Source organism: Amphibalanus amphitrite, unplaced genomic scaffold (assembly GCF_019059575.1).
Source record: "Amphibalanus amphitrite isolate SeventyFive unplaced genomic scaffold, NRLGWU_Aamphi_draft 000109F_arrow, whole genome shotgun sequence".
Lineage (NCBI taxonomy): Eukaryota > Metazoa > Arthropoda > Thecostraca > Balanomorpha > Balanidae > Amphibalanus > Amphibalanus amphitrite.
This window is the reverse complement of record NW_024881604.1, coordinates 532,337-555,473: the sequence shown is the minus strand read 5'-3', so window position 1 is coordinate 555,473 and position 23,137 is coordinate 532,337. Positions and strand designations below refer to the sequence as shown.

The 23,137-nt window shown below is 52.8% G+C and overlaps 1 protein-coding gene across 1 annotated transcript; it reads left to right on the top strand.

The window, feature by feature from the left end:
• Positions 1-718: 718 nt before the first annotated feature.
• LOC122380873 (methyl-CpG-binding domain protein 6-like) lies at positions 719-22,565 on the top strand. The gene is made up of 10 exons (XM_043364404.1): positions 719-789; positions 2,162-2,611; positions 16,262-16,385; positions 18,313-18,448; positions 19,084-19,157; positions 19,698-20,816; positions 21,024-21,297; positions 21,576-21,679; positions 22,047-22,159; positions 22,490-22,565. Exons 2-10 carry the CDS (start codon positions 2,205-2,207, stop codon positions 22,563-22,565), a joined length of 2,427 nt encoding a protein of 808 aa, XP_043220339.1. The 5' UTR covers positions 719-789; positions 2,162-2,204.
• The last annotated feature ends 572 nt before the right edge of the window (positions 22,566-23,137 follow it).

Below are 23,137 nucleotides of genomic sequence, written 5' to 3'. Positions count from 1 at the left end.
TCTGCCCGATCAGCTGTCTAATGGACAATACCACCCCGGGCACCCGGTCTCTGCTCGATCAACTGTCCAATGGACAATACCACCCCGGGCACCCGGTCTCTGCCTGATCAACTGTCCAGTCCAATGGACAATACCACCCCGGGCACCCGTTTTTTACCCGATCAGCTGTTTCTACCCAATCACTACAACAGTCAACACTGTAGGGGACCGGTTAGTAGGGTGTCCACTGGGCACTGTCCATTGTCCTGCACAAGTTAATTTGAGCCCAGCCAGTTTGTACGTGCGCGAGTCAAGGGATCGTTCGCACGAACACTCGCTTATCGCCCCAAGGACCAAAGGTGCTTCGCTATATCTATCCGTCACCAGCCCTTATTGCTGATTCGCCAGGGTGAGCTACACTTCCTGCCATCTAGCGCCAAGATCCCGAGGCCTGTGTTTGTGTGGCGGCCGCAGCGTCGCTCTCGATGTCGATCAACCACAACGTATGTACGTACAATTACGAGCTGTATGCTGCTCGGCAATATAAACAAAGAGCAAATTGGCATAATAAGAACAACAGTTAGGCTTCGAGTATTACTGTTCCAGATAAATATTTATCTTCTTTCCAACATTTTTGATAAAAATACCCAGAGATACCCTACAAAATTGCACTACAGAATAACCTACTGCATATGGTAGCCTATAGTAGTTTCTGGCTTCAGTTTATTTTCGTTGGATTGCAGTGTGGGAGGGTACGGTGACGGTTGGTGTTGTTTGAGATATACCTGCTATTACCTACTGAAACATCAGGTAGAGTTGGAAAGACATTTGGATAAATATTTATTCCTTGTTATTTTCTCGGAAATCCTGAAGGTGCGACTACAGCATGGTAAGCTGTTTTACTTTTGTTGTGCTGCGCCAAAACTGTCTCTTATGTCAATTTGCTTTTATATTTACTTGTTTTGATAAAATGAAGAAGCCTTATGATAATTTTAAGTGGAGAAATCACACTTCTTATGGGTGTTGTTATAAAAAACATTTTTTAGGCAACTGACGTTATTGAACTTTGGTCTATTGATCTAACGATGATTCCTTTCCTTGTAGTTGCAAGTATACATTCATACTTTGTATTTTACGCAGAGGTGGGCATCGTTACCTTATTATGGAAACTGCTACCACAACACTCTGCAACATGATGTACCCAAAGCGCAAGTGCAACTACGAAACTATTTTGCAGATCATAAATCCGCAACTCACAACTCCTCAACTCCACAATTCTGCTACCAACCTCTATAAGGTACCTTTGTTTTATCAGTTTTAGTCCAAAAGTGCAGTGCTATGTTTGATGGGTATTACCTTTTGAAGGTCACCAGAGGTCAGCAAAGTTAGATTTTGTAACTTTCAGCTTCAGGCGCTCTAACTCTAGAACCAGAAGAGCTGGAGTGGTGCAGAAAAATGATAGCCCATTTACAGCACTATCTGAATTAAGGCATCAGCTTTGACCTCAGGTCAATGGTTTGGCCTGCAGGGGTAAAAAATCGCCAAAATAGCCAATATTGATGAAACTGGTTTTTGGGCATAACTTCTCACACAATAAAGCTACATCAATAATTTAATCACCATTGCATGTCTTTCATCAAGGTGCGGCATTTCAAGGTTATCAATGATATATAAGATGAACTCAAAACCTCAAATTGAAAATTTGACCTCAGGTCAAGGTCACAAGAAGAACCAAAAAGGTCATGTTGCGATTAGTCTTGACAAGATAAACACAATTGACCTGTCATGGAACCTGTATCTTGCTTCGATCCTGCTGTTGATTGGATTGCTTAAAGTAAACAGACATCGTAACAGTGTCTATGCTCCTAAGTAAAATATAAAATTAAAATTGGCAACAGTTTCAGATTTAGTCTATCATCAGTTTTAATTGACTCTATTCTATTTGTTTTAGATTTTACTCAGGAATATATTCATTATTATGATGATTTAGTTCTCTTTCATCAGTGCGATTGACACTGAAACAGCTGCATATTGAAACTGATAGCAATGCCATCTCTAAAGACAGTCTCTGAAGCTGATTTTTTATTACAATGCTCATTGCAGTGGTTTGTTATGCATGCCATTCTCCGGAAAGGCAGCTTTTGGTGTTTGATCTCTCTGACGGTCGTGTCTCCTCTTGCAGCGCACAGCGCCGTCGATGGAGGCGCTGCCAGTCTGACCAGGAGATGAGCGCGCCTCCGCCGGGCGGCGGCTGGCCGTCCGGCGCCCCGCCGCCGTCCGCGCCCAGTATCGACTACTGGAAGCAGCTCCAGTACCGACAGCTGCAGCAGCAGCAGCTGCAGTACCACCAGCAGCAGGCGGCCTGGGCCGAACCTCGGGCCGCCGCCGCCGCCGTATCCGCGGCGGCTGGTGACGGCAGCAACTATGTGACGACGGTGATGGTGGGCGGGCTGCCGACGCCCGGCTCGCCGCGCCGCTGCGAGTCCGTGCGCTCGGACGCGGCCGAGTCGTCGTGCAGCTCTCTGAGCCAGGAGAGCCTGTCGCCGCCGGCGCGGCTGGCCGGCGTGCACTCAGTGACGGCACCCGAGGGCTGGAATCGCGTCACTAGTAACGGACTGGTGGTCTACGTCAGGTGAGTGCCGACCGAGCCGTCTGCGGCTGACAACGTTGTTCCCCGAAGTGATGTGCATTTAGACAGCTCTGCATTGTCCCATGGGCACCTCTAAAACACCCCAGCTTGTATGGCGTGTTTTGTTTGGGATAGCGTTCATAAGTCGGGAGAAAACGGTATTCAGTTGGGCTGACGTCATCGAGACGGATATGTTTGCCCGCTCCTGGCGCATCGAGCAGAGAGCGGCGCTGCAGCATGAATCGTAGACGACGGGGAGTCTAAGGGTCGCCTACTGTCTTTTGGAAGATGACTAGGCCGTCTCGATGTTTTTGACCTGCTGGATACCGTAGCAGCTGAACCAGGTTAGATGACGCCCCTTCTGTTAGGTATTATCTAACCGAAGAGGCTGTGCTACGGGAACAAGGCATCTAGCGTCACTAGTGTGGCATGAAGGTGAAGAACACGACTAACTGCTGCTTTTGTCAACGTGTACTGTCGGGAGCTGCTGACCAGGTTCTCTGAAGCTACTTCGTCATTTCATGTCCATGGTGCGTTTGCTCGTGCATGGACACAGTTCTGAGCTGAGTAGGGTACACGTCATATGGCAATACGATGGTCACTGCCCATCCAAGAAGCGGCTCCGTAGTCCTTGCTGGTGCTCGTCACCTGCGGTACGTCCGGGCGCCCCTGCTGTCCTGACGGTGCACTACCTCTGGGTGCCCCCGGTGCGGTACCTCTGGGTGCCACTGCCCCCGGTGCGGTACCTCTGGGTGCCCCCGTTGCGGTACCTCTGAGTGCCCCCTGCTGTCCAGGCGGTGCTGTATCTCCGGGCGCCCCCGGTGTCCAGACGGTGCGTACGGCGTGCTGCGATGGCCACTGGACGCGCCTACCGGTCGCTCCCTCCTCCCTCCGCGAGTAATGACAGGAAGCCGGCGGCGTGTGCACCGGGGCCGCTCCCACCAGGTGGCGGCCGGCCGGCGCGGCGCGTCACGCTGCCAGTGACAGGCGACACGCCCCCGGCCGCCGACCGTGTGACCGTGTGAACACACAGGTCTCCGTGGGGACTGGGGGCCGTCCCGCGGCCGGTGCTCCAATGTCAATCCCCCGGCGTCATCGAGGACACCGGCCGCCGGGCCGATATCTCATTGACGTATGGGTTGTGTGATGTCAAGACCCCGATGACCATACTGGGAGACTGAGTTACACAATACACATTAACTGAGGTCCCGCCCACGTCGTGTGTGCGGGCTGAGGCTAAGGCTCCCTGACCTGCCGATTCGCGGCTCTCTGCCCTGACCTGCTGATTCTGCGGATGTGACCCCTCGAACTGATGCCAATTTGTACGATTCCCTGACCTGATCCGCCGGTTCTGGGGTCTATGGCTTGCACTCTTTGATGCTCCACTAGCGGATCCAGGGGAAATAACATTAGAGGCAAATGTTCCCCCGCAGCGCCCGAAATCGACGTAAATTGACGGTTTTTGGAGAATAAAACAAAGGCTTAACAACATTTATGAGCAAAAGTTCATTGTAAATCATAAATGGCGCAGCAATACTTAAAGGGACCCTCCCACCTTCAAAAAAGTTAATGAATTGGCATGAAAGTGATGTCGCTCGGTTCAGAAAGAGCAAAAACGAATATCTACCAAATTTCATCGAAAAATATTCACCGGTTTTCAAGATATTAGACTTTTACTTTTGTTTACTTTTTGGGATCTCCGCTGTTCCTAGCGACTTTATTTGAAAGTGCGGCATTTGTTGCGCGCAAAGCAGCATATACCACCGCGTGCTACAAAACGTTTTAGTCAAACATTTAACGGATGTTCGAAAGCCTGATGACGTCATCAGATTCCCGTAATGGTTAAGAGATAGGGACCACGCTGGTCCCACCCTGCAAGTAAAGGGAAGAAATTTCTTGAACACCATAAAGCTGTGGGGGTTGCGACCAGGATAAATGGTGGTTTCTGAGCCTGGCCGCAAACTTGGCTATCTCAACTCAAAACTAATGTTAAGGTGGGAGGGTCCCTTTAAGGAATCGAAATCCGATGAATTTTTGGAATTCGGATAATTTTTGGGGTGTGCTCCCCCCCCCCCCAGCGTCCAAGACCGCCAGAAGGATCCACCAGCATGACTCTGACTGACCTGCCGTCTATTTCATTCACCTTTCACCACAAAAACTTCACCTAGAGAATAAATCTACCTAAAAGGATCATACGTTGATAATATCGAGAATGTTCAAGGGACAAGAGACGACACTTCCAAAGAGCCCTCCCTAAACAGATTATTGAGTCGAAGTTGCTCAGGAACAAATCATACATACGATAATGACACGCGGTGTGACACTCCCCCTCCCCCTCGGGCCCCTCCGAGCGACCTGAACAGCGTTTAGAGGAGTCCGGACATCAGCCCGAGAGATCAGAGATCCGCAGCTCCGGCAGGTCTACTCAGCGAGTTAAAGAACCTTTTACGCAGGACCGGCAGGTCAGGTCAGCGAGTCAAAGAACCCTTAACGAAGGACCGGCAGGTCAGGTCAGGAAGTCAAAAGAACCCTGACCACAGACTGGGATTGGACTGGGAGGTCCGAGACTCGATAGCTGCAAAACCGACAGGTTTTGACTGGACAGGAGCAGGACCAAGTAGGGTCGTGAAATCAAGTGGTACTGAGAATGCGCACCATTTCTGGCAAAATTCTGGTAAACTCCTCCACCAGAAAGCAAACGGTCGACGAATGCCGAACCAACAATTTAAACCTCTGATATCCGGTGAATGATCTATCTCGTTCATGTTATACCTACCTTGCTATTGTCATGCTCAGTATCATGTTCATAGTCGATTCAAGTGTCATTACTTGTGGTTGGAATTACTTTCTTCTTGAGAGTCTTGCTCGCGGCAAGCTCTCGATGGTTACGGGCATAGACCGCTTGAATTTTATTTTTGCGAAAAAGCTATTCCAATTTCTGACAGCGTGATCCGTGTTGCGAGCGAAATCCACATTACCCTACGCGTTATGCACTACGCTCACCGACTATCCACTACGTCGAGTGCTGCCAACTGCTCGGGCCGTGGCGGAGTCCGCCCAGCCAGCGCGGCGCGGTGGAGGGTCAGCGGTCACGTGACCGGGCGTCGGGCCTGCCCGCTGCACGGTGATCCGCATACGCCTGTCGCTGCGCCAGCGGTCCATTCATCATCGGTCTTTGCAGCCACCGAGCCGGGGATTTATGTCGTCACAGATATTTGATATGGGCGGGTATCGCAGTGCGTCCACGGCAGGAGCGGGCTCGTCTCTCGGTACCTAGTCTACCGAACTGATTTGCATTTCAGCAACCGCCGCCCGGCCTCACTGCCACCTGAAGGCGAAACTTTCCTCAGTGTGCACCATTTGTGGTCATACTGTGGGCTTAGATAATGTTGGTGCTCCTGATACACCGCTCCCGTTGTCGATGATCCAGTCATTATCGAGAACAATAACTACAGGTTCATCTGTCTTACTGCTAGATAAATAAACCGACGAGGCATTGAAAGCTCGCCTGCAAAATATTTTCCTATCGATTGTGTTTGGTGCAGGTTGCCGGCGCCCATTGTGTGACTGTTTGTGTTGAATTCCTTCTCCATTGTTTTGACGTGCTGTGAATGCGGACCGGCTCTGGCGGGTCCGCAAGACTGTGGTAGCTGAGTGACCGCCCTGCTGGTGGCTGCTCGGGGCTGCTGCGGTCGGTGGGACGGCCACTGCTGCGGTCGGTGGGACTGGCTGCCGGCTGCCGCCTCCGCGTACCCAGCCCCGCCCGGCTCCAGCGCTCCCTCCCTCCCTCCCCGATGCAGCCATTAGACCACCCTGGGCAGTGCCGGCGTAGAGCGCACACTGCAGCCGCTCGGGCCCGGCTCCGCGGCCGTGCGGGCCACCGTCTTCTGCGGGTCGGCACCGGTCCGGCCCGCGGCAGTCCTCAATGGGTACCAGCTGGATCGGACGATACATTATTCATGATACGGGCGTGCGGAGTGCACGGCCGGCGGCGGCCGCTTCCGGCCTTGCCGCTCTGTCTGTCGACTAATTGGGCATAGACGGACCTCAATCGGGGCTCCCTTTAAACGGCGCCTCAGCTGTGCCGAACGTCCGGAGCTTTCAGAGGGTAGGGCGTGCACTGCGGATGTAATGTATCAAGTTAAATGGGGCGGATGAGGGACTGGCGTTACGGTATCGAATACCTCATTGTGCTTGATGTCATGAACTCAATGGCCAATGCTATGGAAGCTGGTTGCTCGTTGTATGTTTTCTGTGCCCTGGCAGTTGCCTCATTATCGATTCCTGGCATCGTCCGGTGTGGACGGATTGAACAGAAACTTTGAAGCATTTGGGCTACAAAATATGATTGAAAGTTCATCTGATACTGAAAATGTCATTGCTCTGGTCTCCGACTCCATTGCCTTCAGTGGCACTGGTCACCAAATAACAGACGAACTGATTTCACCAATAATTTCCGGGGCACATTACCCTCAGTGACTGTTGTGTCACCTTACTGTCCGCGCAGTCCTCCGGAAGATCCCTTCCGCTCTCCGTCACCGTCTCCGGCTGCATCCGCCGGACGCTCGGTAGTTAAAGGGAACAGTTCACTTTCCTGAAATTAGTTTTTGTAATGGATTTATGATTTTTATGCTCAAAATAAACAGATAATAGAATAAAATTTTATTTGATAAGGATTATTTTCTTTATTTAAATATAGGAAGAACTATATTCTATATAAAATAATGCTTGACGCGGAAGCTTATTACGCGTTGGCCAATTATATTGCGTAGTTCAAACCTATACGCATGCTTCATTGGCTGTAAGCAGCATGCTGATTGGCTGGTGATGACACAGCTGCATTCCTTATTAAAACACACATTCCTGACCAAGACACTTTTCGGAACAAGAAATGGAATATATTTGCCTAGTGTGATCGCTGGGCCGTAAAAGCTTCTGATTTTTACTAGCATAAGCTCAAGCTACAAAACTGCTATTTCAGTTCAAACCCCATGTTAAAAGTGAACTACTTCCTTTAATCGCTCGGTGTCTGTCTGTCGTTGGCGGTTTGGTGGTAACATCCCCGTACCGCTACCCCTTTCAGCCAGGTGAGAGCCGGCCGTGCTGATTGATGTGTTGGTAGGTGCGTCGGTCGGTGAGGTGAGGGGTGGGGGAGCGCGGCCACCGGCCACCGCAGTGGCGAGGGGCGCCTCTCGCGTGTGAGCCCGCCGACAACACTAACGATAATGAACGACTGCCGGCGGCCAGACGAACTAATTGGGCGTCGGACAGTGCCGGCGGTGTGTTTGCTAATTGTGGCCGATATGCCATTGATCCAACACGGTGACGTTTCATTCGTGAGCCGGGGAGAAGGGGTGACTCAAATGACAACATTGGGCACGGGCGGCAGACTCGCTGTCCTGGTATATTCAGACGGCTCCATCAAACCACATAGCGGGAAGTGAGAGGCGTTCTGCTATCCCTGATTCGTGTAGCTTTCCCCTAGCCTGCTCACTATAAACATCGATATTTGTGAATAGCCAACATCACCGTGGTTCGGACAGCCTGTTGACTATTTGGCTGTTAAATTAAGTTTTATAAGATCCTATGTTTAAGGTCGTGTGACTTGTAGTGGCGTCCTTGCCGTTCTGTGGCCGCTGTTTCCCGGAGCTGTGCACATCCCCGGCGGCTGATTGCCGTTCTCCCTGCGCTGCATGGCCGGTAACGAGGCGCCGGGACCGTCCGCGTGCTGACAGCCAGCGGTGCAGATCAGCCGGGCAGCGGTGGTGCATGCAAACAAAGGGCCGGGTGGCAGCCCCTTCACTCCCTGACGCAGTACGGCTGGAGGCGACACCCGCTCACCGAGCGCCGGCATACCGTGCCTTCCCGGCGCGCCGCCATTACTGTCATTATCGTCACAGGATGGGCGACCCTTCACCCGGCGTACCGGCCGCCTTCTGCCGGCGTGTTCCGGTGTCGGCCGCCACTGGCATTGGAGCGCACCCACTGGCCAGTGCAGCGCCTTCCCGCGCCGGGCCCGCTCCGCCACCAGTCACCGCTCCGCCGGCGGCGCTGGAACCCACCCCGGCTGGAACCACCCCCGGCCAACGGAGCTCGATTAATTTCACCGGCCAATTATCTACACGGGCGTAAACGTCATCCGCTGGGGAGGCGCCGGGCCACATTAAAGGGACCATCCCACCTTAACATTAGTTTTGAGTTGAGATAGCCAAGTTTGCGGCCAGGCTCAGAAACCACCATTTATCCTGGTCGCAACCCCCGCAGCTTTATGGTGTTCAAGAAATTTCTTCCCTTTACTTGCAGGGTGGGACCAGCTTAGTCCCTATCTCTTAACCATTAGCGGTTTTTTGATGACGTCAGCAGTCATTTCAACGCCCGCCATTCCTTGAACCCGAGTTTTGCTGACCTTGAGCTCCCTTTCTTATCAACGTGAAATCCGTCGTCGGCGATGAGAAAGCCTATTGCTTTTCATTTTAATTTGAATATTAGAAGATACCCACCACTGGAACTTGGACTGATATTATACCAAGGCCGAAGATGATCAAGCTGCCTGCTATATCTGGAGCTTGGTGTTCAACTTCAACATGGAATAAAAAACAAAATATCAAAGCAAACTGGATATGGTACTGCAAGTTAAAGTCCAAAGAAATTTGAAGAGCTGACAATTGACATTAATTCTTTTCCCGCAAGGTTTCCATAGGAGATCACACCATGAAGAAATATTTTTGATGTTAACAGTTGAAAGGGGATTGATCTTCCAGTTTTGACGAAAGACGCTGCTGACTGTCTTTGGAAAAGGATGTCGGCATGAGGTGCAATTGTGCTTGTGAAGTGGTTATAACTGGACTTTTCACAGTATTAAATTAAATGTGCCATTGCAGCCAAGTGTGTTATCATGTAAGGTAAAATCAAAACTACAATGTTGGTTTTACGAGCATTGAGAAGGCTGGTAGGTAACACCTGCCTGTGCTCGTAAATCATGCTGCCAGAGTATTCTAAATTAATTTTATCATACAATTTTGTTGTCCAGAATGGTTGCACTATTGTTTGGTATCATATTATTCCATGTAAATATGGTAGTGTAAAGTCCGACCAACATGTTACCAGATTTGAAGCTGTTACGTTACCTAAGTACCTGTTTTTTACTGGCGTGGTGAATGTCACCTGGATTTTGTTTTGAGGTGCAGACCTAGTAACTCTGACTACATGGGTTTGAAGCTATTATCTATTCTGTTTTTACTGGCCTGGTGAATGGCGACTGATGTTGTCCGTGGATGGCACTGAAACAAATTTTGAGTGTTTTGTGCAGTGTTTTAATACAATGCTGAGGGCTGAAAGTTGTCTTGTTTAGAGTGGTGAAAGTTCAGGATATGCCAGCCACCATGGTGGGTCAGAGTTAAATGTGTTGCAGTCAGTTCGGCTTCGGCAAGCACACGGATGGGCATACGCATCAAGACCTGCTCTGCCATACTTTCAGCCAATTTTACCTAGGTAAGTCTTTTCTTTTTTCTGCCAAAAGCTATGACATTGTGAATTTCAGCACTGTGGCCTGTGTGTAGCTTTCAGGAAAGCAATTCTAAATAAAGCTCTGATAAAGTGCAAAATCAGCAATGCAGCCCTCTATTACATTTTCTACAACATCTTACTTGTTCCTTGCATGGAGAGAAAAATGCAATGTTATGAATTCGTTTATTCACATAATTTGACAAGCATGCAGTTACCTGCTACTATCACTGCACAAAACAGAGCAGAAAACATGAGTTGATCAAACACAAGACATAACAGAAGTTTACAACATAGGGCTGCCGAACCTGCTTCCTCCCACCACAGTTGATGCCATTTCCTAGCCTGGCTTGATGTGAGCACTGAATAGCTGCTTTGTCTAATTACAGCTCACTACCATTCAACTTAAACTACTCTCTTTAAAGTAAGAGTGAGAGCGTTCAGTGTTCATAGCAGCTCGACAGACGACAGACAACAAACATCTTGACAAACCAACCAGTATTTGATTTGGCTAATGATTTATGTGCTTGTTGTATCATGGCCAAACTACTTTAACAGCAATAATCCCTGTTTCATCTTGATCTTGCTTTTATTTCCATTTGAACTCAGATCTTGAAACAATCATCTGAAGTGATATCAGATACTGGCTTCTGTTTCTCTTGAAAGCAAGTTAAAACAACAATGATAAACTAAGGCAGGAGATGTGAGTTGTGGCAGTAGATTTTTGATTCAACATATGTCAACCTTATATTGCTTGAGACCTCTGTGACAGACAAACAAATATTTATAGTTTTTTGATAGTTTGGATTCTTGGCTTGATTTAGCAGATCAGCTGTGAACCTTGACTTTGAAATCACATAAATGTTATGGTACCCGAACGAATCCTCGCATGACATTTCTTCGTAGCACAATTTTTCGTCCGCATTTCTTCGTCTACAAATCTTCGTCGGTGCATTTATTTGTCCCTCAATGCTTACTCTTGCATATATTTGCGTTGAAGAAGAAATGCGAGCCGATTTTCATATACCCTGGTGCGAGACAAAGTAATGCGATAGGTACGAATAAATGCCCTGACGAAGATTTGCAGACGAAGAATTGCGATACGAAGAAATGCCATAAGAATTGTCCTGGAATCCTTTATTGGCCATCATATATTGACCTTGATAAGATAAACGCATCATTCGCGCAATATTTGTCGCACTTTGATACCGAACTATTGCTTCCAAATGCCGACGTAAAGAAAACCTTTATGTGACGTCATAGAAACAGCGGATTTCCCAAAAAGTAAACAAAAATAAAAGTCTTATATCTCGAAAACGGGTGAATATTTTCCGGTAAAATTTGGTAGATGTTCATTTTCGCTCTTTGTGATTCACGCTACATCACTTTTATGCCAATTCATTAACTTTTTTGAAGGTGGGAGGGTCCCTTTAACCGGCCGATAACTCAGCGACCCGCAGTGACACCAAGGACAGCGCTACTGCGCGCCCGGAGGGGAGCAGCCGAGACGGTGTGCAACCGGACGGCAATTAGGCCGAGTTTCATAACCGTAATGACACTGAAACGGACGCCAGCTGAGCAGCGGAGGCCGTTCGTCATGTAAAACGCTTGATGAGACAGCAGACGCGGTATGGTAGCGTTAGCTCTTTGGTATTCATGGGCTGATATCGTTAATCGTTTCCTACGTACCGTTACTGAATTTTACATCGGTACGGACTGAATTTGAATTGTTCAATGAGTATTACAATTATTTCATGGTTACTGTCGAAAATGTAAGACAATTGCAGTGTTGACAGCAGCTTCATATTTAACACGCACACTTAACCCATTTACGCCCTTCGTTGCGTTTTCGCAACGCAAGCAAGCGTCGACGTGATCGAAGCTTGAGAAGTGTGTAAAAGAGACTAACCGATGAGACAAGTTTCAGCGTGTGTAGCATGGTTGTGCGCATGATACTACGCAGTTACAAGTCTGTGCGGCCAGTAAGTTACTGCCTAGAGCTCCCAGAGGGAAGTCGAAGGTTTTGTGAGTGATGACGTCACGAAAACCAAGATAAGTAGGCTAAGTGCTTAATAATATCGTAATGAAAATTGTGTAAACATATTCTGCAGAGTCCCTACAATAGCGTAGATATGCATTTTGTTAAGAAATAATGCTACAAAAAGGGTTTGTGACTATTTTCAAATATGACTACGGTCGCGTTGCGGGAACGCAACGAAGGGCACATCGGAAAGACAGCGGTGTTGCGAAAACGCAACGATGGGCACATTGGCAGGGTAGCGGAAGTATGAATATCAACAGTAGACTGCACTCGTGATACGCTGTGGGTTCTCTCTTTCTCTCCCCCATCTTCCTCCCTCTCCTCCTCGTTCCCCAACTCTCTCCTCTCTCTCTCTCTCTCTCTCTCTCTCTCTCTCTCTCTTTCTCTCTCTCTTTCTTTCTCTCTCTCATTTTGTAGCCATGAGGCTGTAGCGGCGGAACATCTTCAATTAAGGGGGGGGAGCACTGCTGACTTTTGGTCTCATTCTTTCCATTTCCATTTCCATGCAACGCCTATCGGGATAATGTTAAAATGGCAAAATCAAGGGGGGCACGGTGCCCCGGTGCCCCCTCCCCCCGCTCCGCCGCCTATGCCATGAGGGACGTATATAGGTATGTTTAGTGCAAGGTGCGTTCGCACGTAAAATGTTGCGACACATTTCATATTTGCTGGCTCAAACAGCCACAAACACTCCTTTCTTTTTCTCTCGCAGATTTTCGGCCTCGGGCTGTTCGTTCACTAAGCAATGTGTTCCCATGCATCTGAAAATCGCATGGTAGGAAAAGGACCCATGCATCAAACGGTCGGCGATGCTAACGGAGCTGAGAGATAATTAGGTCCTTTGGAAATTGGATGTACTATGTACATTGTGCATAAATAATGAATAACGGGGATGTATTCTGGTATCAGGCGACAGATAGGCATCGCCATTCTCTGGATAGAATCTGCTGACTACCAGCATTTACGTTAGAAAAGATAACTGAGGGTCGGCAAATAGTGGGATAGGCCCCCTCTGAGGGTAGCTGAGCCCTTCGGCAGGGGTAATGAGGGCGGACCCATGGGAAAATAATAATTTTTAGGATTCATAACTCGCATAGATTCATAAGCTGCTTGATGTGGAGTATACGCCTGTTTTCTTACTTTGATAGGCTTTTTATCTAATCAGACCATTTTTAGAGCTAGCAGGATTATTGGAATTAGGGGAGACATTTGTCTGACCAGACACGGTCAATCGTAGACTGGAGACTGAGCCCAGCCAGTGGGCAGCCGCCACCCATGACCCATCCCCTTCCCCCCTACCAAGCACTCACTGCACCCGGCTACAGGCGCGCTCCTATGTGAGCTGCCCGATTGCGATATACGTTGCCGGTCCAGCCCGGAACAGGGGGATGAGGCGTGGAGGAGGATTCAACTATCCTGAAGATGGAAAGGACGGATTGACGTCGAATCACCATTCTGTCCTGGCATTGTCTCGAGAAAGAGGTTACACGTGAAGGTCGCTGAGAGTGGGGCCATGAAAATTTTGGATTAGGTGTAAACATGATAAACTGGGAGTCGATTTGTTGTGATGCGCTACGCCTTACGCGGGTAATTTGTTAGAGCCGGATCGGTCCTTTTTTCTTTTTGCTGAGAGTGGGTACGACTAACCTGCAATGGAATTTAACTTTACTCCTAGGAGGGTGGTTAAAAATGATTGCGGATATGCGCGCATACGAGAGGCACTGGTTTACTCCCAATCCTCCGTTTAATTGTATTCAGTGTGCACTGTGCAGGGTCTGATAGGTGGAGGTAATGGATCTGTCTAGCTTCCAAAAAGGAAGCATCACCCTGGATACGTGTCGACCACAACTTTAAATGAACAGCAATGGACAACGTAAATGGTTGATAATGACCGTGTTGCCATCTCCCCGTTCGCGAATCATGAAGTTATGCTTCCTCACTGAGGCTCTTAGGCGGGTTATAGAGCATGACGGATGTGGGTTCCGCATTTTCAAGCAATAGTTGTCAACAGTTGATTGACGTTTTGTCAAAATATATTGGCATATGCGGCAGTTCAGTGTACTTTATGTCCGTCTGATGTGCCCGTCGTTGCGTTTTCGCAACGCTGATGGCGCCCGGTGTGCCCTTCGTTGCGATTTCGCAACGCATGTTTTTTACGTTTTTCTCGAGAAACTTTTGCTGCAGGCAAAAATTATTTTCGATTCCATACAAGGCCCTGGTAGGAGCATAACATATTTTGATTTCGTCGATTTTCATGATGGTCAAAATTCCTGGGCATAAATGGGTTAATTTAAGAGGCATGCTTGTCGGTCGGCCCAGGTGACGCTGTCAGGTGCGTCGGTTTTTTCAATCCTCTAACATCCGTGGTCTCCCGATATATCGGGAGACCACCCGCTATAGCGGGTGGCGGTCGCGGTTTGCCTGGCCGCTGCGGTATTGACAACCTGCGGGTATCCGACGCGTCCGTCTGGTGCTGCGACCTGTCGCGAAGCCATGGCGCCCGGTCAGGACACGCCCAGTTCTCCTAGGCGGCGTGTGTTATCCGTCTGGGCAGACTGGGCTTCTCCTGGCGCAGACTGGGCTCCTCCCTTGCGGAGCGTCCGTCTCTTCCCGGTGCAGGCCTGGGCCCCGGCCCTCCCGGCGTGGCGTGGTCTGTCGGGCGGCGGCCGATCGCCGGCCGGGGCCCGTCGGACCGTGACCGTAGCGCCGGTGTGCGAGTGCGTGTTTGTGTCGGCGGGGTGCGGTCGACGTGGACCGGCACCAGTCACCGGAGGATGTGCCGCCCATCCGCTCCCGCCACCGCCCCTGTCGGCGGCTACCCTACCACCAAGGCACTGATGGTGGCTCGCCAGACTGCTCTGGACGCCTCTGTCGACTCACCTGCCCCGATCATCGGTTCTGCGGGGGTAGGTACCCGCTGTGGCTGCGGCCGGCTGCCGGCGGTGGAGCCGTGTTCCCACATGGTGCGGGCTAAAGGTCGCCTCACTCCACCCGTGGGAGGCCCGCTGACCGATGGACTGGGTTTCCCGACCGGCTGCCGGTAATGCCGGGACTATAACTGCCTGGTGCACAATAATTACACGCTGCTCATGTGCACTGTGAATGATAAACTATATCAGAGTGATGCAATCGTGGTCAACATCACCTGACTTAATCGTCAGCAGTAAGGAGTAATAACAACACAACGCCACTAAATAATGTGAAGTGGGATGGCGTTACCGCCTGTCGCTCTGCCCGGCACCGCAAACCACTAACTGTCGCCGACCACATGTGTTTGCGGCAGCCTGCTGTCAGATACTGGCTCGCCACTGTTTCACTGCTGCTGAGCCGACCACCGGCAGACGAGCCGACCGGCTCCTGACGGCCCCTAATGGCCCCAGTGCCGCCCCGGCGAGCCACTTTCACAGGACCGCGCGGCCGCAGACCGCCCATCGGACGCTAATTGACCCGATAGGGCAGACAGGGGAGGTGTCTGGACTGTCCGCCCAAAGGGAGGTGGCTTGGTTACTCCACCCGGCTGAGAGGGGTGGCGGCGGCTGAGCCAGGATCGGGCCGCCACGGCTGCTGCACTGAAAGGCGTGTACTACAGAAACTATCATCCTCCGGTGTTCGTTAGTGCTAAGGGAGTTTATCCGGAATTGCTTCGGTAGGGATTATCTGCCGAGGGTGTGTTTGTTTGTTGTAGCTTTGTGTCAGTTGGTCCCGTCGAGCGTGTTATCCTGGTGATGCTCCACTTGTGGTTGTTGCATTGCCGCTGTATCCTGACGCGCCCCTCTGTCTGCTCTAGTCCGAGTTCTCCCGCTGTACCCCGACGCCTCGCCCAATGTCTTTTGCAATCGAGCTGTCTCGGTGTATCGTAACGCTCCACTTTGTGTCTGTTGCAGTCCCGGTACACCGTGACGTTCCATACTGTCTGCTGCACTCCGAGTTCTCCCGTTGAACTCTGACGTCCCATTCTGTGTCTGCTCCAGTCTCGGTTCTCCTGGTATTTCCTGACTCTCAACTCTGTATCTGTTTTGCACTCCGAGTTCCGCCGTTGAACTCTGACCCTCTATTCTGTCTGTTGCCGTCCCGCCGCACCCTGACGCTCCTCTCTGTGTCTGTTTCAGTCCGAGCGGAGTGAGCCTCACTTCCCGGGAGGAGGCGCGCCAGTACCTGCGCGCCGCCGGCACATGCAAGTGTGGCCTCGAGTGCCCCATCCTCGTGGAGAAGTCGTTCAACTTCGACCCGAAGGTAAAGTCGCCCACAGCTGACCCGACCCGGCAGTGGCCGGACTTCACAGACTATCAACAACGCTTAGCAGGCTTCGTTATTATCCTTGATACAATTGCATAATGCGCCCTATATTGAACCGGGAATGCGTTTGCAAAAACTAAAGAGAAATCTGTATTCATTACGAGAGCTTAGCATGCTTGAAGAATGAGTCCATAAATCATTAAAATCTCCTAAATGAACGCATCATTGAAGCAATACATGAATCTGATTGGTGAACTGATAGAAATAAGAGGGGCAAAATAAAACTATGCTACTTCTGTTAACAGACTATTACTCAAGTCATTTTTGGGTTAAACCCAAGCGGCGGCACCAGCCTTTTCCTGCCTACCAGCGGCAGTCTGTGAACCGGTTCGATCCTCTGATTCTGGGGCCGCCCGTAACACAGAATCGGCGCTGACCGCAGATCTGTGATCGGTCCCGATATATCGCTCATTTGTTGTGGACGCCGGCTACCGTGCTGTTTACAAATGGGCCGCGTGTAGGGCCGGCGGCGGCGATCGGAGATCGGACGGGGACCGGTCGGCGCCGAGCTGTCGGCCTCCGGACGGCTGACGTCTGGGGGACACCCGCGGGACGTGTGTCCGGCCGCGCGGGACGTTATCTCCGCCCGCTCCGACCACCGCCTCCCCACACACGCCACGCCGAACGGTGACCCGCCGGGGCGTATTTCGGAGTCGCGGCGTCTCGCCGTGGAGCCTGTGGGGCCGATAGCGATCGGCGTCGGCCGAGTGGCGGCTGCCGGGCGGGCGGGCGGGAGCCAGGTGGGGCGGTGGAGCGCCGCGGTGGCTGCTCGGCTGTCGGCCCGGCCCGCCCGGTTATCTGATGAACCCCTCGCATTTCAATGCCCGGCTCTGCTGCGGGGGGGGGGGGGATTGTAGTCGCTCGCCGGCCAGTTGTGTAACTAATTATTCCAGTTGGCGTGTTTTTGATCGTGGATGTGGGTGCTGAACAAGCGGCTGTTTTGTAATATGTTGTCAGTCGTGTTGGGTCTGAGCGACGGCGTCCGGGCGGCTGCTGCTAAACGAGTTAGAGGTTTGATGCAGTCAGACCAGTGAAGTGCTTGCTTCGTATCCAGCTAATGCGTGACGCAGTTAAGCTGTTAATAGTGGCGTAATTGTGTGCAGCGGAGCTGAGATGACTGATAAAACGCGAGTGTTTGTGGTCTGCATTTCTTAATGTGCAAAATATTCTTACATTGAGGCTGGCTTTGGGACGACGTTGTTAATCCAGCGTGATTTTTTTCTTCAAAGCAGTGTGTTGAGAAGGGTTTAGGCCCGGTTTCAACTGATCTGACGATAAATTCAGCTGCCTGATTGAATTGCTGAGCCCCCCCCCCCCTCACTGAGTCATCTCCAACCCGTTTCTTTCGCCGTTTTAACTTGTATCGACATCAATTCCGCCCTCATTCCCCTGTGCTGAGACATCGTTGCTAGCGCGACGGGCGGTCGCGGTTCTCTCCTTCACGAACCTCGCAGGACCAGGGGACACCGGCCGAGCGGGGCTGGGCTGACCTGCGTCCAGTACACAATGCAGTATACCTACACGCACAATACACCCACTCATCCGTCGTGTGCACTGTGCATACGCACTCATTGCAGCTAGCAATGCATTTGCTCATTGCTGTTCTTTTTTTAAGATTGTGAATTTCATTTATCTGCTCCTCCTAAGCCATTCAAAGTACTTTTCTTTCCATGTTTGCGCATTCCATATCACGAGGTGAATGATGACGTCTTAATTTGCACACGCTCTAACTATTGCGTGTTTAATTACCAATGCATTCACACACTAGTAATCCATGTGTTCCGTCTCCTTCGCCGCTGCGCTGATGACCGAATGTGAGCCACTAGTGACCGACCGCTGGTGACTCCGACCTCCCCTGTTACAGGTGATCACCAGGCCGCGGAGCGGCGCTGTCGGAGCGGTCCCCCCGGGCGGCGCCGTCAGTCCCAGTGAGACCACCAAGACGTGCAACCACCGCCGGAAACGGGCTGAGCTACAGCTGCGCCGCGCCACCGGAAAAGGTCAGCGCCGCGTCGGACCGCCGGAGACATCGATTGGGCGCCCGCGGGGGAGGCGGCGGCGGCACGGCGTGCGCGTGACGCAGGGGTGTGTGTCGCGGCGCGTGACGCCCACTGGGGGACGGACGGGGTACGCGCCGTGTCGCCGGGCCGGGACAGGTGTGCCACCGGCGGCGGCCCGTTCAAACACAGCTGTTTGGACACCAGACGGTGACAAAAACCGGGAGCCCGGCTCCGGCCGCCGGCACTAACGGCCGCTACGCACGGCGCGTGTTATAACAAAAAATCCGACCGGGGACAACTGTGCACTTATGGTCACGCTAGTAAACTTGGCTTTATAGTCACGCTAGTGAACTATGACTGAAGTAACACAGACAAGCCTTCGTCCTACCTTTTGTAAGTACATACGTATGGACGTATGGTGACTGAATCTTCGGAAGAAAACTACTGGCGGGCGTTTCGTAATATTTTGTTCTCGTTCAGCAACTTGTCAGTGTGTTGCTTCCACCTAACCGCAAAGGTGCTCTTACACCCCTACCTAGGCGTGGAAGTACACGTCCTTACATTACGCCCGCTACGGCTGTAAGTTGACTGCGAGTTGATGCTCATTGATGAAATGTATGTTTCTTTGCCGGCAGATGTTCCTCCCACCTTCCAGGAGCAGCGATGTAATCCGCACAACAACCCCTTCTTCCGTGACCAGATGCTTCAGGTGGGTGGCAATGCGACACCGGCTCATCCTTTTAACCACCGTGCTTGCAATCGACTTCAACTGGTTATTTTGAACCGCCCGTCCACTCTCAGTGCCGAGCCACCCTCAGACCCCCGACGCCGGACCAGCGTCCACCCCTGTCGTGTCCCGACGCTTCCGGCGGCCTCCCATGTTTTACGATGATCGCTTCATTGTTTTTGGGATTAGCTATCGGCCGTAATCCGGCCGTAATGCGGCTCCGGCCGCGGGCCGGGGCGCCACTGTCGCGGGGACACGCCGTAATCGGAGCGCGCGCTTATTACGGCGCGCCGGCCGGAAGCCGCTCGACATTGTCGCCGCTCCATCATAGACGAGTTCGGGTCCGGCCTTGAACTGCTTCAGCGGCTATTCCCGCGTAATGGGGCGATTGAATAGCGACCGCCTGATTAGCTGCATTTTTGTGTTCCTGTGAGGGTTACTGAAGAATTAGAACGGAATGATAATGACTTACGGCGAATACAGGCTGACTCGGATGTTAACTCGTTACCGTTTGCCGCGCAGGCGATGGAGCAGATGGGATACCATCAGCAGCAGCAGCAGCAGCAGCAGGCGTACCAGCAGTCCCAGCAGCTGTACCACCCCGGCCAGCAGTCGTACCAGCCGCAGTACCAGCCGAGTCCGGTGGCGACGCCCGCCGGGCCGCGGTGGCCGGCCGTGACCACGGGTCGGCTGCCGGCGCCGGCGGCTCCACCTCCCCACCTGCTGCGGGCGCACTGGGACGAGCTGAGGCGGCGGCGGGCGGCCGGCCGCGGCCGACGGCGCGCCTCGCCCTGTCCCAACGTGGAGGTGCGCCAGCTGCCGGGTGCCGGCGGCGACTCGCCTTCCTTCATGGACGATCCCAGCGGCTACCTGGCGCACCAGACCCAGCTGCTCAACGACACCATGCAGGAGGGATTAAGTCCGGTACCGGCCGAGGTGCCCATCCCCAGCACAGTGCCCCTGCCGGCCCGCGTCGGCAAGCACGCGCCACCGGAGACTCCGGCGCCGGCTGAGTCCCCGGGGACGGCGCCCGACCGGGCCCCCGCGCCCGACTGCACGGCAGGGGACCCGTCGCCCGCCGCCGCCGACTCTGCCGAGCAGGGTACTCAGCCGACCGAGCAGCCTGCCGACAGCGCGGAGTCCCAGTCACCGGCCCCGGAGTCGGATGCAGCCCCGCAGCCGGCCGAGTCAGCAGAGTCCAGTCGTTCCGAGTCGCTGTCGACTCCGGCTGAGTCGGAGGCTGAGCGGACTGGAGAGGCAGTCGTCAGCTCAGCCGGGGACACACAGACGCGGGCGGAGGCGGCGCCGGCCTCCACCAGTGCGCCCGGCCCGGTGGCGACTCAGGCGCAGCAGACGGTGGTGAGCGGGGACGCCGAGGTGCCGCTGATGCAGTCGCTGCCGGCCGGGCAGATCCTCTTACCCTCCGGACAGCTGATCCTCACGCAGCCGTTCCAGCCGATGCTGCAGTACGTGAACGCGTTCCAGATGCAGCCTCCGCTGGTGGTGTCGGCCGGCGGGGCGCTGCTGCGGCCGCAGCAGGCCGAGCCGACCGACCAGACGCCGGCCGGCCGCAGGAGGCGGCGCCGCCAGACCGCCGGCGGGCCGGTCGCCCCGCAGCGCTCCCAGCAGCAGCAGCAGCAGGCCGGACTGCAGACGCTGCTGCTGCCCGGCGGCGGCGGGGGCGGCGCGGCGGCCGGCGCCGGAAAACAGGCTCCGATGGTGCTGAGCGGCGGCCAGGCGGGCGGGGTGAACTTTCTGCAGCCGCTGCTGCTGCCCGGCGCCGGCGGCCAGCTGTTCATTCAGAGCGTCGGCGGCCCGCTGCTGTCCACCTCTGTGGCTGGCGTGCAGGCCGGCGGACAGCTCCTGCAGGTGGTATCTGTGTTGGGCGACCAGTGCCAGAGCTCGCTGTCCGCGCCGCCGCCGCCGCCGCCGCCGACAGCCGAACACCAGACGCGCATGGCGGCCGACTCGAGCACCTCGGACCGCGGCTCGCCGGACGGCGGCGGCGGCGGCGGCGGGCCGGGCAGCTCACCGGGTCCGCGGGACGAACCCGTCAGCTCCACCGGCGAGCCAGCCGACGAGCCGCCGCGACCGGCAAAACGACCCAGGCAGACCGCCGAAGGTATGCCACCGCGTAATCTTGGACCCGATTGTTTCAGCTTGTGGTGCCGGTAAGGCATCAATTTTAAATTTACATAGTTATTATGCAGTCACTAGCATGCTCTTAATGGAGCAAGGCTCTAGCTGTAGAGGTATGAATCCCCGTATTTGATTAATTTAGTTCAATTTCAACGCCATCTTTTGACCGTCTATTGACCTAATTGCTCTCAGTCGCCCAGTCGGCGCCAGACCGCCCCTGCCGGTTGGCCTCTGAACTAACGTTTCCCGGCGCTCCGTCAGATGACGAGTGTGATCCGCCGTTCAGTTCCGGTGACCTGGTCTGGGGCTCTCACCACGGGCTCTGCTCCTGGCCGGGCCAGGTGATCGAGCGCACCGACGTCCAGGCAAGTGAACGCACCAACTCGGTCACGAACGCTGCGTGCAACTTAAGTTGAATTAATATTTTATTATTATTATTATTCACAATTTTTTATGTTTATATATGACACATATATTTTGAGTTAGGATGGATGACGTCCGTCCTCTTCAACTAAGTGATCAATATTCCGATCAAGGAATACTTCCCTCAAATGAAGGGAGGCTAAGGTCAGCTGAGCATGATGTGATCCTTTTAATAGTATAATTTTGATGATTTATGAAGGCATACAATATTTATTAAACCATATGAACGTTCTATGCTTGCTGAACCCGCCCGCTTGCGGCTGATTATCGCTGACCGCTCCGCTGACTACCATCCGCTACCTCGGACAGGCGTGCGATCCGTCGCAGGTATGGGTGCAGTGGTTCGGCGACCACACCATGTCACTGGAGGCCGTCGACCAGCTAAGGAGGCTGCACGGCCAGGGCGCCGGCAAGCGCAACAAGTAAGTGCCGCATTCACATTTCACGGTGATAACAATCGTAGCACTCGGGCACTGCAGCTGTGGGTACTTTACAGCAGGGGCCCATCGGTAGCTGGTGTAGGTACCCGTAGGAACCTACCAAGAACTAACACTAGACCCACGTCAGTTCGACTCGTCGTGGAACACCTTATTTCAACTTTTCTGCTTTTGGGAAGGCCGTTCCTCGTTGTGTTCACCAACACCGGTTCATGTTTGAACTCGCAGCACTCAGCTTTCTCGTTTGCTAGATTTATGAACAGATCACCTGGAAATTGTTTCCGTTTCCTTCAATTGTTGTTTTCTTTCCGTCAGATCTCCGGCGGGGAACAGCAGTTTCGAGGAGGCTCTCAAAGAGGCGCTGGCGGCGGTCGAGCGCCAGCGGAAGTAGCAGTTGGTGATTGTGTCAACAGGTGGCAGCTGATACCGAGTGCAGTCGTACAAACCCGAGTCGCACCCGTCGCGGGACTCACTAGTCGTAGGGATCTGATCAAAGGACACCAGTATGGATGTTGGCGCATTGTTTTCCATGCTCTCAAAGAGTTCAAATAGTTTATTTTTACTTGTATTTTTACACAAGGTGGGTTGCTCAGACCCACGTACGTAAGGTGAGATGTTGGTCTAGTTTTAGATTTCTTATTTCGTGGCGTTTCCTCAAGTGACTTGTATTATCCATCGTTTTCCTCTTTCCACCTCTGTTGGCAAACACGGTCGGCACCAGGGCCCGATCCCGGAGTTATTCCGTTGGGCTTTTGGTCCTTGGATATATTCCGCTTCCATAAAGTAACACGATGCCGCGTAACACGGTCGAGCGCCGTTCCGATGGGTTTTGGATCCGTTCCTCCTTCCTCCGTTTCTCACCGCGTCCATCGGTTTCCGTCCTCACGCCGCGCCGTAGCGTTATTAGTTGCCGGCTCCCAGCCAGTGGCCGCAGATGCACCAAAGAGTCGGGATCAGCCGGCA

Excerpts from the sequence above, each read along its gene's own strand:
- LOC122380873 (XM_043364404.1), top strand. The coding sequence starts at position 2,205 with ATGAGCGCGCCTCCGCCGGGCGGCGGCTGGCCGTCCGGCGCCCCGCCG. Across the intron at positions 16,386-18,312 it reads CGTTCAACTTCGACCCGAAG|GTGATCACCAGGCCGCGGAG; the intron begins GTAAAGTCGCCC and ends CCCCTGTTACAG. Across the intron at positions 18,449-19,083 it reads GCGCCGCGCCACCGGAAAAG|ATGTTCCTCCCACCTTCCAG; the intron begins GTCAGCGCCGCG and ends CTTTGCCGGCAG.